This window comes from Mauremys reevesii, linkage group 5 (assembly GCF_016161935.1).
Source record: "Mauremys reevesii isolate NIE-2019 linkage group 5, ASM1616193v1, whole genome shotgun sequence".
In the NCBI taxonomy this organism is placed as follows: Eukaryota; Metazoa; Chordata; order Testudines; family Geoemydidae; genus Mauremys; species Mauremys reevesii.
This window is the reverse complement of record NC_052627.1, coordinates 17,778,678-17,796,173: the sequence shown is the minus strand read 5'-3', so window position 1 is coordinate 17,796,173 and position 17,496 is coordinate 17,778,678. Positions and strand designations below refer to the sequence as shown.

At 40.5% G+C, this 17,496-nt stretch overlaps 1 protein-coding gene across 17 annotated transcripts in view; it reads left to right on the top strand.

Moving 5' to 3' along the window:
• Positions 1-17,496, top strand: part of LOC120405988 (ras-GEF domain-containing family member 1B-A) — a 297,170-nt gene that overhangs the window by 186,267 nt on the left and 93,407 nt on the right. For 11 of the 17 annotated variants that reach the window (XR_005599029.1, XR_005599030.1, XM_039540082.1 and 8 more), the window contains one exon: positions 16,857-16,910. Coding sequence is in view for 15 of the 17 variants with exons in the window: in XM_039540082.1 (XP_039396016.1) it covers positions 16,857-16,910 (54 nt within the window). In the remaining 2 variants the exon portion in view is untranslated. Of the gene's footprint in view, positions 1-15,471; positions 15,755-16,856; positions 16,911-17,496 lie in introns of those variants that run through there. The other 6 variants (XM_039540079.1, XM_039540071.1, XM_039540086.1 and 3 more) reach the window with 2 other exon arrangements.

The window sequence follows — 17,496 nt, the reverse complement described above, 5'->3', positions numbered from 1 at the left end:
GACTCCAGATATTCCCCAAAAATAAGACTTCCAAATGAAAATATCATCCGATTTCGATCTGCTTATCCTATCCTATCTATCCTAGTTACGCAAGCACTCTTGTAAATGAGCGCCTGTCAACAGTTCTCGGCTTTCCTGTCTACCATTATCTCAGAGGTGGGCAAACTACCCACCATCCTGCCTAGCCCTTGAGCCCCCGGCCCCTCCCCCGCTGTCCCCCGCCCTCACAGCCTCAGCTCGCCATGCCGCCAGCGCTCTGGGTGGCAGGGCTGTGAACTCCTGCCGGGCGGCGTGGCTGCCAGACATGCTACTCTGAGTGGCATGGTAAGGGGGTGGGGAGCAGGGGGGTTGGATAAGGGGCAGAGGATCCCGGGGGACAGTCAGAGGACATGGAGCAGGGGGTAGTTGGATGGGGTGGAGGTTTTGGGTGGCGGTCAAGGGAACGGGGTGGGTTGGATAGGTGTGGGAGTCCTGGGGGGGCCTGTCAGGGGGCGGGGGTGTGGATAGGGGTTGGGGCACTCAGGGGACAGGGAGCAGGGGGGTTGAATAGGGGGCAGTTAGGGGTGGGGTCCTGGGAGGCGGTCAGGGGACAAGGAGCAGGGGAGGTTGGATGGGTGGGGGAGTTTGGAGGGGGACAGGAAGTGGGAGGGGGCGGATAGGGGGCAGGGGCCAGGCTGTTTGGGGAGGCACAGCCTTCCCTACCCGTCTCTCCATACAGTTTTGGAACCCCGATGTGGCCCTTGGGCCAAAAAGTTTGCCCACCCCTGAATTATCTTCACTGGCATTTCAATCATGCAGAACCCTGTGATACCTGGTGTTTAGACTTCTTGTCCTTGATGAAGTTGCTGCAGTCTGAGACATTTAGCAAGAGGGTTAGTCTTGAAATTGCCTCTCCCATGCACAAAATCTACTTATCCTCACCATGATGAGGATGCCAATGGAACAAAGAATATTGACCTCTGGGAAGTGGAGCTCTTTGAGGTTTCTGTAGCAGGCTTTCTTCCACACAGACTAATGCCGTGTGTCCTTTTAAACAGTGCTACTCCTTTTGGTGAAAACAAACAAACAAAAAATACAACACTGCAGTTTAAACAGCACGTGCAAACAGACATGCAGGAGGGCAGGCGCCTGTTCTCATACCAGCATAAATGCAGAGTGACTTCATAGAACTGAATGAAGCTATTCTGGGTTTCTCAGTGAGAGCGCAGAACCTGGCCCTCAGGCGCCCACCACATACAAAGTGTACCCACAAGTGCCTGTGTTTGTTTGCATCCCTTTTTCCATGAACAGCTCCTAGGATAGTACTTCCAGTTAAGGTAAGAAATCAATAGGCCTCCAACGCTTGCATGTTCTGTAAACAAACAAGTATCTAGCATCAAAGAATGCAGCTTGATCTGGCCATCTTTTAGTGAGGGGGGAAAGAAAGTCAGAAAGCAAAAGAGATTATTTGCTGCACTTTTGATTTCTCTTTTATTTTGCTTTGTTTCAGGATAATCAGGTGCAATGCAGAGACGAGATATTTTAAGGAGCGAGCTTCATAAATCTAGTTAGAAAAAGGGTTCCCGAAACCTGGGCTGAGATCTGTCTTGTTCCTTTCCCTGTCTGTGCAGCTCATTTGTTTCCATGATTGTGTTTTTCTCCATCCAGTCCTTCTATATGAGGCTAAATTGTTCTGCCCTACTTTTTCTCCCTCCTTTGTTTCTAATAACTTGTTTCATGCTCTGACATCTGGCCCATTTGTATCAATATTTTTAGAATAAAATACATTATTTATTACTTAGGAATATAAAAAAAGCCCACAGATTAATTTTTTTCAGCAAAGCAACCAAAAATCTGTGCAGAGTCACTTTAACATCCATGTCTGTACTGCCTCTTTAAAACCATGTGCTTTGTGTCCGTATTATGCAATCTCACCTCCTGGCAGGGGTTGATTTTGCCCATGATTGTGATGAAAAGTAGTTTAGTGCATGGATATGTTCACAACAGGTTTGCTGTAAAAATAGTAGTAGTGCCTCCCAGCTAGTTCCATGGAGAACAAGGCAAAATCAACATAGGTGCTTGTAGAATGTCAGGTTCCAAGCCAAGAAGTAAACACGTAGGTTTAGAATGATGATACAGATATGTGCCCTAAAAGCAATTTGAAATGAATGTGAACCTTCACTTCAAATTGCTGCAGGTGTTTATCTGAATCTGTGACATATGGGAGTAGCAGCACTTTAAGCTTCGCACACCTGTGCAGATATGCTTGCAAATTCAGACTCAATCACAGGTGTATATATGTGGAAGATATTTAATTACATGCACCTGTAGTTCTTAATGTGTGAAATCTATAGAACTCCATAGTTTTGTAGACAGAAAAGAGGAGCTTGCTCGAGTCTTCTGTTCTTCCTGTCTTATTTCAGCATGCTAGGTACATCCTGGATACAGCGGGGATAGCTATATGTGTACCCTAAAAGCTTATAAATAATGTTACAAAACCTAGAACAACTTCATGACAGAGTGCCATGAGCTAATTATAGCATGATGGCCTGGCATAGGGAAAATTCCAACAGATTTTAAGAGAAAATTGTATCCCTTCTATGGAATGGTTTTTAAAAAAAAAACCTTGAAAGAAGGATCTCATTGTCTATTTACAGCTAGAAGTCTTAAAAGTAATTTCTGTGGCAGTGTTTTTCTTTTCTATACAAATAAAATTTTATAAAAATACAGTAATTATATTGTGGGTTGTAAGATATTTGCTTCTTAAAGCCCCAGCTCCTGGAGTCACTTGTTAGGATGAGAAGCTCTGCTTTCATTATTAAAAAAAAAAAAAGTAAGTTTCTAATCCTCCTGGTGGAGAAAAGCTGAAAAGCAAGAGCATATCCTAAAGTCTTAAAAACTAGAAGGCAAATAAGACAGAATGTAGAATGTCTGGCTTAAAAACCATAAGATTTTAAAAAAGCAAATCTTATGAGTCAGACCCTGAAAAATCCTGATATTTGAATGCTTGGGATCTGCAGCATTGCTACAGAACCCTTTCATCCCTATTAAATTTTGTAGGACTTTTCAATATGGGCGTGTTATGTTTTAATTGTGACTGAATGTCACTTCATATTGATGCAGCAACACCATGACATAAATGTTGTGATTAATCTGTGGAGCTCTGTGACCTCATTTGACACAATACATTCCTCCTTCTGTTCCCTTTCCTCTGGCCTCCAGCTGCTCTGGGAACAAAGGACATACTCTCAGCACTCCACCCATCCTGATTTACATGTGTCAGGCATTGTAGGCAGTACACCTGTGATAACGGTGCTGTTTTCTGCTTCAGGCCTTACATAATATGAGGAACTCTGATGAGACCTACAAACTATACAAATGGCATGCAATACAGCCCAATGGCTACCAATGGGTAGCATGTGACTATAGAAGCTCAGAGTGAGTATCACTGATTCAGCAGATTGTCTCCATTAAGTATGGTTACGCTACCACTTGAATCTGTGAACCTTGTAAGAAATCTGATGACATTTCCAGAAATTGGTCATTGTGATTGAGCTGGGCCTGGATTTCAATAGGCTGCTTGTAACATGAGGTGCCATTGAACATGAGAAAGGGTGGCAAAATCAGGCCTCAAATAATTAATCTTACTCAATATTTTGGCATCTGTCCTGGATCGTTTGTAAAACCGAGATATGCAGAGTCACAAAGAGAATAAAAGAAACTAAAGTTAACCATATTTCATTTGAACCTGAAAAAGGGATTTGGATTCCATTCCAGTTCCTAATAAAAGGCTTCAGATCTATTATTTCATTTCACTCCACCTGCCATAATTCACAGGCAGCAATCTTGACACTCTGTGAAACTTTTAACTCATACCATCAGTCTATATAAGCTAGCAAACTCTGCTAACAAGTACAAAGCTGTTATCTAGCATGCTGCCGCTTAGCAGGTAAAGCCATGACCTTTCTCCATTTAGGCTGCATGCTGTGGCCATCACTCACTAGATGAGCACGATGGTTTGATCTTATTTTGCAAGCAAAAATGTGTAACCTTTAATGGTGGAATTGCCCCAGGAGTCTCTGCACTGAAGCAGCACAGATACTGAATTGCATCTTACAGCCACTCAGAGTGGTTTCTCTAGGTTAAAGCTGAGGTCAGGGCACACTGTGAAAGTTCATAGTGTATTTTGACTGGGAGCATGCAGAAAACATTAATTCCTATTTGTGCCAGCCAGTTCAGACGTCAGAACAGGCTGACTTCCGTAATAATGAAACAAACCAAACTTTTTGATTCCATGCATGCTATCTGGAAGAAAACCTAAATGATCTCTCAGGCATTTTCCTCTACTGTGAATCTTTTTAAAAAACTCCTTATGTAATCCGTTCATTCCAGTCTCTGAGACCCTTAAGGCATCTGGTTAAATGGTGATGTACTAGGATTTGTCATTGTGATTTCAGTAGAAATGAGACACTTTGTGAATAACATGTAAGTATTTTCAATGGCTTAATAGCCTGTTATCTACATAGAATTATTTCATGTGTGTCCAAAGTTGACTTGATTAAAATGACATGCTGGGGGTGTAGTTTGTAAGCCACTAATATCTGAACTCCTATTGATCTGGAAATGGAGGGTAAGTTCTGTTTGCACTTGGAGTGGGTACCACTATCTTTGCATGCTAAGCTATGCATTAACTCTTCAGGCAGAAATCTATTTAGGAAAAAGCCTCTGGGTTAATCGATGGCAAAAGCATTATGTGACCACCTCTTAAATTAGAGTCAGAAGAAATAACTTCCAGAGCTATTAATTATTATTTTTTTTTTTGCTGTACGCATGTGTCTGCGCACATAGCAATCTTTACTACTGGCCACACATGTCTCTACTAAGAGTTCACCATGGCCTTCCAGCTGGCACCAGGGTCCTGCTCTGTGTGCATGTGGCATACTGGAGCAGGCCCCAGCCAATGGGGAACTGGTGCCCTGCCACTCCCCTGTGTCCCTCCAAGTCTTGCATAACTTTCCGAGAGCTGATCCACTCCCCATGGTTCCCCCAGATCTAGGACCTGGCCCTGCCCAGAGACCAGCCAGTTTTTCTGTGCTCAGAGGTGGCAACCTGAAAAATATGTTGTGTGCATGACACCCATAAAAAAATGGTTGAGTAGGAACTAATGCAGCTTTCAGAAGGTTCTAGAAATGCCCTCAGAGTATAATCAGCCAATGCTTCTATTCTAATGTCATGCTTAAAACACAGTCATTTGTAAGTCTGGTTGAAAAATTTCCACAAAAACTGTTTTTGCTGAAAAACTTGGGTTTTCAACTAAACAAAATTTGTCACAAAGTGTCTGCTTTCCAGCAAAAATTTCAAAAAGATTTTTGAAATACTGAACACCCAGAACTGAAAATTATTCCATTTTCAGCCAAAAACAGACACATTTCAACAAAAATTCTAAATATTTAAATTGCGATAGCACCACAGTGCCTCTTGGGAGTTGTAGTTCGGATGCCTTATGCTCCCATTCTCCTCTGTAGGACGGGCTGTATAGCCAGACTATATCTCCCATAATGCACCATAGCCAGGGACTCCTGTGATGTATCCCCTCCCCAAGGGGGCAGAAAGTGTTACATCAAGGAAATGGAAGTTGTAGTCTGGCCAGAGAGATTGGTCTACAGAGGAGAATGGGTCTACAGAGGTCTACAGATTGGTCTACAGAGGAGCATGGGAACACCCAAACTACCACTCCCATGTGGGTCCATTTTGAATCAAAATGTTTCTTTTTATGATATTTTGCCAAAAAGTCAATATTTTCCATGGGGGCTTGTCTTTCTGACAAGCTCTAGTATTCTGTTGGTTTAGCGTAGGGTCGCTGTATATCCTGCTAGAGAGTTTAAGGGAGGTCTGTGGACACACAAAGGTTTTTTCCTGCCACCCTGTGCACTTCCATATAGCGGTCACTAAATTCATTTATTATTCCAACATACGTTTGCAGCTGTAATTATTTTTACTTCGAAGAGAGTAGTGAGATGTAAATATGTTTGTGAAACAAGTTCCAACCACAATATTGCTGTACAACTTACATGCAGGATATTATTACTAAAATGGCTGCATGACTTGCTTTTATTATGGAACAATATTAGCATGTCCAGGCTGGTGGTGACCTTTCCCTAAACCAGCTATTTTGGATTATAGGAATCATTGCTAGAAGAGAGACAGTGTCAGAGACAGTATCTATGAAGAATAAACATTGGCCAAAACTACTTTTCAGGACAAATGAACATTTTGGGGGGATATTTCTTGGGAAATTTTGAAACTAAATGAAATGAAAATGTTTGTTGCTTTTTGGTTTTCCTTTCTTCTCAGTGTTTCACCCAAAATGCAAGTTTATATGAAACAAATTTTTTTCTTTCAAAATTTCCTATTCGTTTTAAAAAAATCATAATAGCGATATTTTTCCACAAGAAATTTACTTTGGATCAAAACCCATTTTACAGTGATTTTTTTTTGTGAAAATTTTTTCAACCAGCTCTTAATTTTTGACTATAGAGAGGTCCTTTGTGACCCAAAGGTCCATCTAAGGAATCAGACAATCAGAGTGTGCTTTTACTAGGGAAAAAAGATGCATTCTTAACCCAAGCTAGTTAAGACTATGTAAAATCATAGTGAAGACAAGCCTGTTTATAGTTTTCACATGAGTAAGGTGGAGTAAGACTATGGGAGAGCCGGGGGTTCACTTGGACCTGCTAACTCATGTATAAACAGCCTGTCTTCAGTAGGATTTTACCTTCAGTAGGATTTTACCTTCTCTTAGCTAGCTCAAGAACACGCTTCCTTTCCTATTGAAGAAAAGGCCTAGATGGCACAGAAGTGACAGTCTAGAAGCAGAAATGATGAAAGTGAAATGCTAGAGGTAGCACTGCCAAGTATTACAAAAATTTTTTTTTAATTGCACACACATAGAGCCTGGGGATGTCTTATTATGTAATGATGCACTATAAGTGGAGATATTCGTTTGGGTTGTCATTTACTTATTTAATTTTTCCCCCTTTATTGGAATGTGTTGACTGTTTTAGCAGTAGATGCTTTATATATACCTGTGAAATGCACGTTTGCCTCAAAACTCAGGTTATTTAGCACCAATACTTGCCAGCTGCTTTCCTGGACAGTCACACCCCTAAAGGGTTTTAAACAATTTGCTGAAGTGTGATCCACTGGCAGAATGAAGAGCCATATCCTCCCTGTGTGATATCCTTGAACGTGGGTATTTAATGATAATTGCTTTGTAATTAAGAATACATTGTCATGTATTCCTGAGGTACAATACCATCTGGTGGATAAATTATTGAACTGGAAGTTTTATAAACTTAGATGGATTTAGAAATCTGGCTCAAAAGCTTTCAGGGCTACAAGTTTTTTGTCATTGTCCACAACACCCTTAACATCTCAGAGTATATAGAATATTTTTAGATGCTGAAGTGTGCAGAGGACTAGTCATCCTTGGTAACAAAAATGTAATGGAGAGGTTTAAAAAAATATAGTTTGAGTCTGAGACAAGTTCTGTCATCAACTATTATTAATAATAATTTAGATTGCAGCGGCACCTACTGACCAACCAAGTTGGACTCCATGGTGCCTGGGTGCTTACAAACATATAGAAAACGTCAGTTCTTGTCCAAAAGAACTTACAGCCTTAAAGGCAAGACAGGTGAAGGAAAGAAACAACTAGAAGTGATGACTAGGGTAACAAAAATGCCAGTATGCTTTAGCACAGACTAGTTGGGTGCACAATTCTTATCCAATCAGCAGTGATCGCAACTTAGCATTTGCTTAACTTTTGGTATCGTTCCTGTATGTATTCTGGCAGATGACTTTTAAGAAGGGATTTGACAAAGGAAATATACTTATGAAACTCCCAAGACTTGAACATGTGTATCGGGGGCTTCTGAATTTGGTCCTGTAGATTTAACCTTCTAAAACACGCAATGACATTCTCAAGCAATGCTGTTCAGTTACTATGTATATGAACTATCTAGTTCTGCAGAAGGTTGTTGATCTACTTTGTATGCAAAGCTACAATGGCTGGTCAGTTTGCTGAAGGAGAATTCGTCAAGGCAGCAGTTGTAAGTCTCTGATTACCAGACTTCTACATATTCTAACATGAAACAAGTAGAGGTTATCTCTGCATGGACCTCTAAAAGCATTCAAGGTGCAGCTCAGATGTGTTTGCGATGTGTAAGAACAGAACCCAAGTCATATGCTGAATTGGGGGGGGATGTCCATCAAAAAGAATGCCTTTTTCAATCACACTCCTTAAGTGTTTTCCTTTGTTAGACCTTTACAGCTGAGATAGAATAGGGCCCTAGTGAGATGGAACATGCAGCAACCATGTGCTCATGGAGGTGGAGATAAGCAATAGGAGGTCCCTGTCCATCAGTATTCTAATTGTGGAATGTGTTCGGCACACTTATGGCAAACCAGGGTTTTTTTTTTTTCTTTCCAGCCAGCAGTCGAATTGTGTAGCTATTGATTTCCTGTCAAACTGTCAGTTAGAGCAGCTGAGATAATGGCAAATTAACATTCATTCACCAACATCAGTGCTGGGCTTTTAAACAAGAACACATCAGATAGGGACTCGAGGCAATCATTACAGCGGTGCTTCGGTTTAAATGATTTGTAGTAGCCAGTGATTATGATAATGACTTCTGATCATCTCTGAATTTGCCCCTTGTGTTCTTCCCATCAGCCTGTATTATGTATTAATGTAGTCTTTGTTTGCAACGAATATATACAGGTACATACTGGTCACAGCGAATTAACTAATGAAAGGAAAAGATGGGGGGAATGACATGTTGAAAGCATCTTGGCAACAGTGAGTAGTGTGAATCGAAAGAGACATCCATTACAATTGCAATTCACACAAAGCTGTCAATGGCAAAGACATTCTAATCCCCTCTCTCCTTGTCATTATTTTTCTTATGGTGAAAGAGGAACGGATCCTCAGCTGATATAAATTGCCATAGCTACAGTGAAGTCAGTTTATACCAGCTGAGAATCTAATGCCCTCACTCTTTCCTATCATTAGATTTTCACGCAATACTGTGGGTGAAATCCTGGCTTTACTGAAGTCAGAAGCAAAACTCACATTGACTTTAGTGGGGACAGGATTTTACCCAATGTTTTTGCTAAAAATTGGTTCTCTAAAATGATATTATGGGCCTCCATTTTTATCCTCTCAGGGATTCTAGGTCATTCCCCCTACCCCCTTCAGTTTACAATCAGGATACTTTTCTAACCGATGACCGAAAACTCAAGCTGAGATTAGAAAATCAGTCTGTGTTCTTTCTGCGTACCTTGCATGATCACCAGTAATAGATTATGGAGCCTGACAATTGTGCTGTTGATGCATGATGTGGAGTGGAATCCAGCTCATATGCCCACAGCTGTATAGGATCTAAAGGGATTGGAAGGAAAGATGGTTTGTGCCAGTAAAATGAGCAGGTATGACTCAGACCCACAGGAATGACCTATATTGACTAAGAAGGTGCCATATTTATACAGTTACCTTTCTAGCTATAGCTGCAGATTAAACACTTACTAGGAAAACATTTTAAAAGTCCCTATCTCCTGTGCATGCTGTTATGATCTGTGTGGTTTGTCTCCTAGAACTGGCTACGTTCTATCACTAGCTACACCAATAATGTTTGCTATCACTTTTCTTCCTGACATCTTAGTCTTTTTGGCAGTGTCTCTGGGTAGTTGTTATAGTATCACATCCATGCCCAATTAACCCCATTGCGCAAGGTGCTGTACAAACACATAGTTTGAGACTGTCCCTGTCCCAAAGAGCTGAGAGTCTAAATAGACAAGACAGATAAAGGGGGAGGTAAAGAAAGGAAATCCCCATTTTACAGAGAAGGAACTGATGGAGAGAGATCCAGTGATTTCCAAGGTCACACAGGAAGTCTACAGCAGAGCTAGGAATAAACTCAACTCTGCTGATCCCAGTGTCTTAAGTAGAGGACCATCTGTCCTCATGCATAAAGGAGAATGTAAACCAGAATGGAGTCATGTGGATTTATTTTGGTTGTGCCTATGTCTCCACTCTGAAAGGCCGTTATTGATGCGAGGTAGTCCTTATTCCCCTAAGTGGTTTGACTGAACTCGCTAGATTTGACCCTCATTGGCTAAATGGCTTGAAAAATGTGTACAAACAAATATGTTAATGAACTGCTGTTTTTTCCTGGCCTCTAAAAGAGTGAGCTGCATAGTGCAGTGTGATTAATATGGAGGAACTTTTCTGAGACAGAGGCCAACATTTTCAAGCTGGGTTGCCTGAAGTTAGGCAACTAAATAAAAGTGGGCTGATTTTCAAAGGTGATGAGTATCTCCACTTCTTATTGACTCAGTAGAATTTGTGAGTACTCAGCACCACTCAAAATCAGGTAAATTTTTTAAGGTGTCTAATTTTGGATTCTGAGACTAATTTTAGACAACTGAGTTTGAAATTTTTGGCCTGAGATTTTACTGGCTAAAGGTAACAGCAGTTTGCTGGTGACTGCGTACTGTTTTCACTGAATATTCAGTGTTTCAATCTCTCTGCTGCAGCAAGAGCTTTTTAGTCTAGTCAGATTTCGGAACTATTCATTCTACTAATAAAGCTCAGTCACCAATGGAACTCTACGGCAATGGGTGAGGGCCATAATACAGGTAACTTTTATTGATCTGCTGAAGGCCTTTAATTCAGTCAGCCATAAATTTCTCCTCCAAAACTCAAGGATAGTGCATCCATAATGGTTTTGAAGTAACCTAAGAAATCATAACCTGCTTTCCAAAAGCAAAGTGAGCTCTGATCCAAGGACATTACAAATGGGGGAACCCCAGAGATTTGAACTGGGGCATCCGTTAGTTTCTATATTTGTTTGTAATAATCCAGCATATTGTTCTCACTTCTTTATAGATGTATGCTGATGATCCAGTTTTGTATTACAGTGCACTTTCCTTGTTGCAAGTTATCAGCAGTATTCAGTTAGATTATGCTGGAAGATGCGTCTTCTCCAGTGAACTGATTTTAAATTAATACAGAACCCAAACCACCTCCCAGATGACAAAAGTGGCTCGCCTCATCAGTGATTAAGCAAGCGGCTGATGAGCTAGTTTAAGCATCTTGGAATCTGGCTCGACCTTCCCTTCCAGCAAGCATTATGTTGTCTCCAAGGTTGGGACCATCATACAGTGAAAAGAGTTAGTTTGCCAGAAAATAGATTGGCCAGCAGTATCTATTACCCATCTTGGACTATAAGGCATTGATCGGAGTGTTCACAGTGGTGCTACTGACAGAGGCTACAGGTATTATATTATTCTGAAATGTGATTGTTTCAGGTAATCAGTTTAGTTACTGATGCACAACTGCAGTTCCCTCCCAGTTACTGTACATAATTTATAATTCTGCTGCCAGAATGCTATGTGCTTATGCAGTTACACACTTCCCTGCACTCTGATGGGTTCTGGCTCTCTGATTTTCATGACTATACGAACTCAGCCAAACAGTGTGCATATTCCTGTACCTTAATATTTGACAGTCATTAGCCAATGAGATCACAGGGATTTGCATAATTATTGTATCGTTAATGAGAAATACTGTTCTGTGAATATGCAGATCTCTGTACTCTGGCTTCTATAACACTTCAGTTTTGTTTAGCTCCTTAACTCCAGAGAGTTATCAAACTGTTTGAGAGTAAAAATATGCTGCCTCAGCATCAGCTGAAGCAGAAAACTCCAAACTGGAGACAAAAAAAAAATGAGAAAACACCAAAAGCACAGACAAGCAGTGTCCAACTGCGGAAAATAAATATAAAAGACCAATTTCTCTCCTTCCTCCCATCTCGCTGCCCATCCCTCTTACCAGAAGGGAAAACCAGTAGGGCTCATCTCAGATGAACTCACAGTTTGACTACATGGCTTGGTTACACCAATGAATTCAATGTTGATACAGTGCAAACAGATTGCAGTTATTCTGGGGAGGAAAGCTAAGGATAGGAGAGGTGGAAAAGGGTGATAGGTGGGAGAGAAATTAATTAAAAATAAATTCAGGTTTAAGATAGGGATGATATTGTATTTTAAATCTCAGGTTGAGATAGTGGGGCTTCAGAGATGGTTACTTCTCCGCATAGACCTCTGAATAGCAGTCAGATGTTTAAACACTTCTGATTTAAATTCAGTTCCCATCCTTGGCCAGTGTTGAATTAGTGACCTGGGACCTGTTCCAAAGCACATTGGGAATCTTTTCACTGATGTCACTGCTCTTTGGATTAGCCTGTTAGAAACTAATTGCCAGCTAACCAGGCTGGTTGCTTCTGTGGAAAAATGTATACTTTCTGGTGCCCTTTCCTTCCCCCCTCCCATCCTCACATCCAAAATCTGAAATATTTCAGTTTTCAACCAGAATTTTTTGATATTCAAATTTCCACTGAAAATGGAAAATTTTCCACCGGGGGAAAAAAAAGAATCTCAATTTTTTTTAACTAGTTCTATCAACTATCTCAAGTTAGCTAATGCATTTGTATTGCTACCCAAAAAGTCAGAGATATTTGTTATAGGACATAGACGTTTATGTTTCTTGTATTTTGGAACAAATGTTTGTGGTATGTTTCCACTGACATGTAGAAAATGTTTGCCAATTAACTGGTTAGCCATTTATTAACTAAAGTTAAAGTTATGGTATAGACCAGGGGTCGGCAACCTTTCAGAAGTGCTGTGCCGAGTCTTCATTTATTCACTGTAATTTAAGATTGTGCGTGCCAGTAATACATTTTAACGTTATTAGACGGTCTCTTTCTATAAGTCTATAATATTTAACTAAACTATTGTTGTATGTAAAGTAAATAAGGTTTTTAAAATGTTTAAGAAGATTAATTTAAAATTAAATTAAAATGCAGAGCCCCCCTGGACCGGTGGCCAGGACCTGGGCAGCGTGAGTGCCACTGAAAATCAGCTCGCGTGCTGCCTTCGACACATGTGCCATAGGTTGCCTACCCCTGGTATAGACAAATCATTAGAAAGTAAGAGCTCTTCCATGTGCCATTACCAATTCTCTGGTCAGTCACCAGGAAGGAAGCATTAAAAGTGGGAGAAACATGTAAGACAGTTCAGGAGTTGGAGGTGATTATTTTCTAACCCCTCTAAGCAAAATGTTTGTTGAAACAGTTCAAATATTACGGAGATTTTTAAAAAAAAATTATTTTAAATTTCAGTTGATTTCTGTTCCATAGGCTAAGCCGGGGTAGTCATTGTTTTGTCAAGGTCCCAAATTTCTTGGTCAAAGTATAGTCCAGACTCCAGAGAAAATAATAATAAAAAACAATAATGATAACAAGTAAATAAAAAGATTCAATAGCATCTGGTGGTCTGGATTTGGCCCGTGGTCTGCCTATTGACTATCCCTGGTCCAACCTGTCTCTTGAAACTCATAAATTTCTAGTTCATCTCAACTGAGCAAATATTAGGTCTTGATTAGGTGAGCTATTAGATATGTTTAGCATTCAATGAAGATATACATAGATCTGATTTTTTCCATGGTTTTCATTTTATCACGAGCTTTCCCTTTAATTACCTGAGTGCTCCAAATCTTCATTAACGAAATAGGATGCAGAAGGTGGTTGTTAGTTTGGAATATAAATCCTGCTGGCACATTTAAATGCTTTTCACTTGATTAATTGAAATTTCCAGTATTCGCAAATCCCTGGAAAGCATTAGAATTTTATCATTGATACATGGAGTATGATTTTAGATGATGTTTTTTGAGCATATTATTCTACAGTGATAATTGTTCCCATTTGGCCTGTAAAGAAATTTGACCTGGTATGAGTAGGAATAAAGATAATTATTTAAACACTTGCAAAAAGTTTCTAGTGCATTTTGTGGAAGGCCCTGGTGGTCAGAATCAAGACGAAACACAGTCTCTGAGACGCATTAAACCTCCCTCGCTTTGTGGAGTTGCTGTATCCTGCCACTACAAATTATTTCACAAGAGAATTTTGTGCTCTGTAATAGGCCCCTGGTTCATGTCCCATCATGCTCCAATGCACAAGAAGTTGTTGGCAGTGGTATAATATTAAGAAGCACAGCAGGCATAGAGCAAAGACATGGGAAATGATGACCAGACTTTCAACCCTCCTTGACTTTCAGGGAGGTTTATCATTCATCAAAACTTCTTGGCCCTTCCTCAGTCTGATGGTATCTGTCTGAAGACTTGGATATGAGCTGCAGCTACTCCTAACATCAATAACACCCATTGTAGGGCTTCGTTTTTAAATTCAGAATTCCTTAAACTTTATAACTTGGTTGCAGACTAACCCCAAAGGGTGAAAATAACCCTGTGCAGAGAGCCAGCACATGGTCTAGGCACCTTCAGACTCATAACCAGGCTTAAATGTGACTTTAAAATTTCTACAGTTCTGCATATAAAATGATTTGTATGCACAAGTACTGCAGTCTGCATCCACAGACAGTCACTGATTTGTAGTTTACATCTAACTGCTTTTTAACATTTTTTATCTGGGAATTACAGGATGGTGTTTGCCATCAAAAAGAGTGGATTCTCTTGGGGTTTGAAAGTGTTTTAGTTCCCTAGAAATGCTCTTAAATTTATTATATGAGTGTTGGGGAAGGATTGCTAGATAGTTAAGGCTGTGGACTGGGAATCAATAGATCTGCGCTCAGTTCCCAGCTCAATCATAGACTGCCTGCGTGACCTTGAGCAAGTCACTTAATTGTTCTGTGCCTCAATCCCCCACCTTCTCTTTGTATGTTTTATCAATTTCTCCTACCCTTTGTCTGTCTTCTCTAGAAAATGTTGCTCTTCAGGGAAGGGATTGTTTCTTACTGTGTGTATATTTGTTCAGTGTATCGCACAATAGGGCACAATTTTTGACTGAGTCATTTAGATGTTAATATTAAACAAATAAGTGATTAGTGAAATATGCAATTAGGGGTTTTAAGTGCCTCAGGACACCAGTACAAGCAATAATAAGCTTGGGCTTCTCATCAGCTCTGTTTTTTATTGTGTCCATCAAAAACTGTTTCGAATATAGGTCAGCAAAAGTGAGCTACAGGGTATGTTTCCCACTACGCTTCTCCCTTGAAAAGCATTTTGGATCTGCATGCACTAGACAGGGGAGCAAGAATCCTAGGGTAAATTCTTCATCTAGATCTCGGTACGTCAAGGCAAATTGTGCTGCCACACAAGATTAAGTCATCTTAAATCTTTAGAGATTCGGCTAGAAGTTAAACGTACACATTCTGAGAAGAAAAAGGGAATAGATGGCTGTTCAAAAATATAATCAGCACTGCGCTTTAATAAAATTATCTCCATAAAATTGAGTATTCCTGTGTTCTCTGCCAGCATGAGTGACATCACAGTGACATACACAAAGGGAATGGAAACATGCGGTTATCTTTGTTTGATACTTGTGATGTCACATGTGCTTGTAGAGAAATCTGGGAGTCTGACGCTCTGATTTCTTTGGATGGGAAGAGGAAGTGATTTTTTTGAGTACAATGAGAATTCCATTTTTAGGCGATGGCCTCCATGCTTTCTACACTTTTTGGACTTTTACTAAAAAGAACTTGGGGGATTTTTAACAAGCTTCCCTCTCAGAAGGTCACTGTCCCCTTTCAGGGAGTCTGGATTCAGCCTCTGACCTGTGACTACTTTACATCCCAGAGCATGAGGATCATACGACAAGCGTACATCTGACTGACAGACAGGCCTGCTATGAGAGAGAAGGTCAACCTGGATTCAGTCCCATGATCCCTTGTCACGATGTGGCCCTCAAGATCTAAATTAGTCCCAGACGGGATTGAATCCAGAATCCCCCATGAAAGGGGCAAGCTGACGCTGTGATTCTTCCCCTGAATGAAAGTTATGAATGTTGGAGTTATGGATGAATATGTCCATGATTAAATGTACTGCTCAGAGAAAGTCAGCCACGTCTCCTAACAATAAGCCAACTGTATATGGGGGCAAAACATGAAAGTAACAAATTTAAGAGAACCACACTAACTACCAGACTGGCACCAAACCCACCGGTTCTGAACTCTGAGCCACGGATTACTCCTGAGCCAGGGTCCCTATGACTATTCATTGACTGTTGGTATTTTACGCTTAAGTTTCAATGTGCACTGTAATTTTAGGGCCTGATTCTGCCATCCTTGCTCATGTTGAATGGTACCTGACCCCGAGACTAGCCCTATTGAAATCAATGAGACTATCTGCGTTGAAATTTACTATTGTATATGAGTAAAGGGGGCAGAATCTGGCCCTTAATGAGCATTGGGAGGTACATCAATGGGAAGACTAGATCAGTGGTTCTCAACCAGGGGTATGTGTACCCCCAGAGGTATGCAGAGGGGGTACATCAACTTATTTAGATATTTGCCTGGTTTTAAAACAGGCTACATAAAAAGCACTAGCAAAGTCAGTACAAACTAAAATTTCATACAGACAATGACTTGTTTATACTGCTCTCTATACTATACATTGAAATGTGAGTACAATATTTATATTCCACTTGATTTATTTTATAATTATGTGGTAAAAATGAGAAAGTAAAGCAATTTTCAGTAATAGCCTGCTGTGATACTTTTGTATTTTGTGTCTGATTTTGTAAGCAAGTAGTTTTTAAGTGAGATCAAGCTTGGGGGTACGCAAGACAAATCCGCCTCCTGCAAAGGGTACAGCAGTCTGGAAAGGTTGAGAGTCACTGGACTAGACTCTAAGCATTAGCAGTCAGCACAGTAGAGGGCGGAGCTCTGTGTTTGCCGTGCAGTGAATATGACACTTAACTATTTAGTCTGGGTTAAAGGATTTTTCACACTCTGTTTTTCAGACCACAACTTTCAGCACCTTGGCCAATGAGAAGTCCGTATCTGACCGCAAATGGGTAAGTTAGCCTTTCAGCTTTGCAGCTCCTCCTTAGAATGCTGCAGAGCTTCCGAGTGTCTAGCAAGAGACCCTGCCGCCTTCCTGAGAGCAGGCAGCTGCTATAATTAAATAATACATTACGCAGCAGTGGAAACGTGACTGGCTGTGGTTCAAACAAAGGTAAACTCCCTTGCAGTTTGTCTTCAGTGTGTGGGGAAAGGCACTTTCCAAATTTCTCATTGTGTCACAGCTTCTGTTTTAGAGGATTAGAAAAAATGTCATTGAGAAAAAAATTGGAGGTCTCTGTGCAATTCAATATTTGCTCCCACTTAGGTTTTTGGTACGTCGATATGGAATTTATTATTTTAAAAGCACAATGGCAAAATGTTGATTTTTTGGAGGCGGGGTAGGGGACGCAAATCAATCTTTTTGCATCAAAATCTGCTTGCGATTCACCACGGTCATTTTTCAAGCACTCCACCTGCTTAGCTAAAGAGTTCTTGGTATATTAATTAGCATTTATTGGAAGAAGATCCAGTAACAATAAGATATGTCCACACTGCATCTGGGAGTGAGCCTCCCAGCCCAGGTCTACAGACCCATGC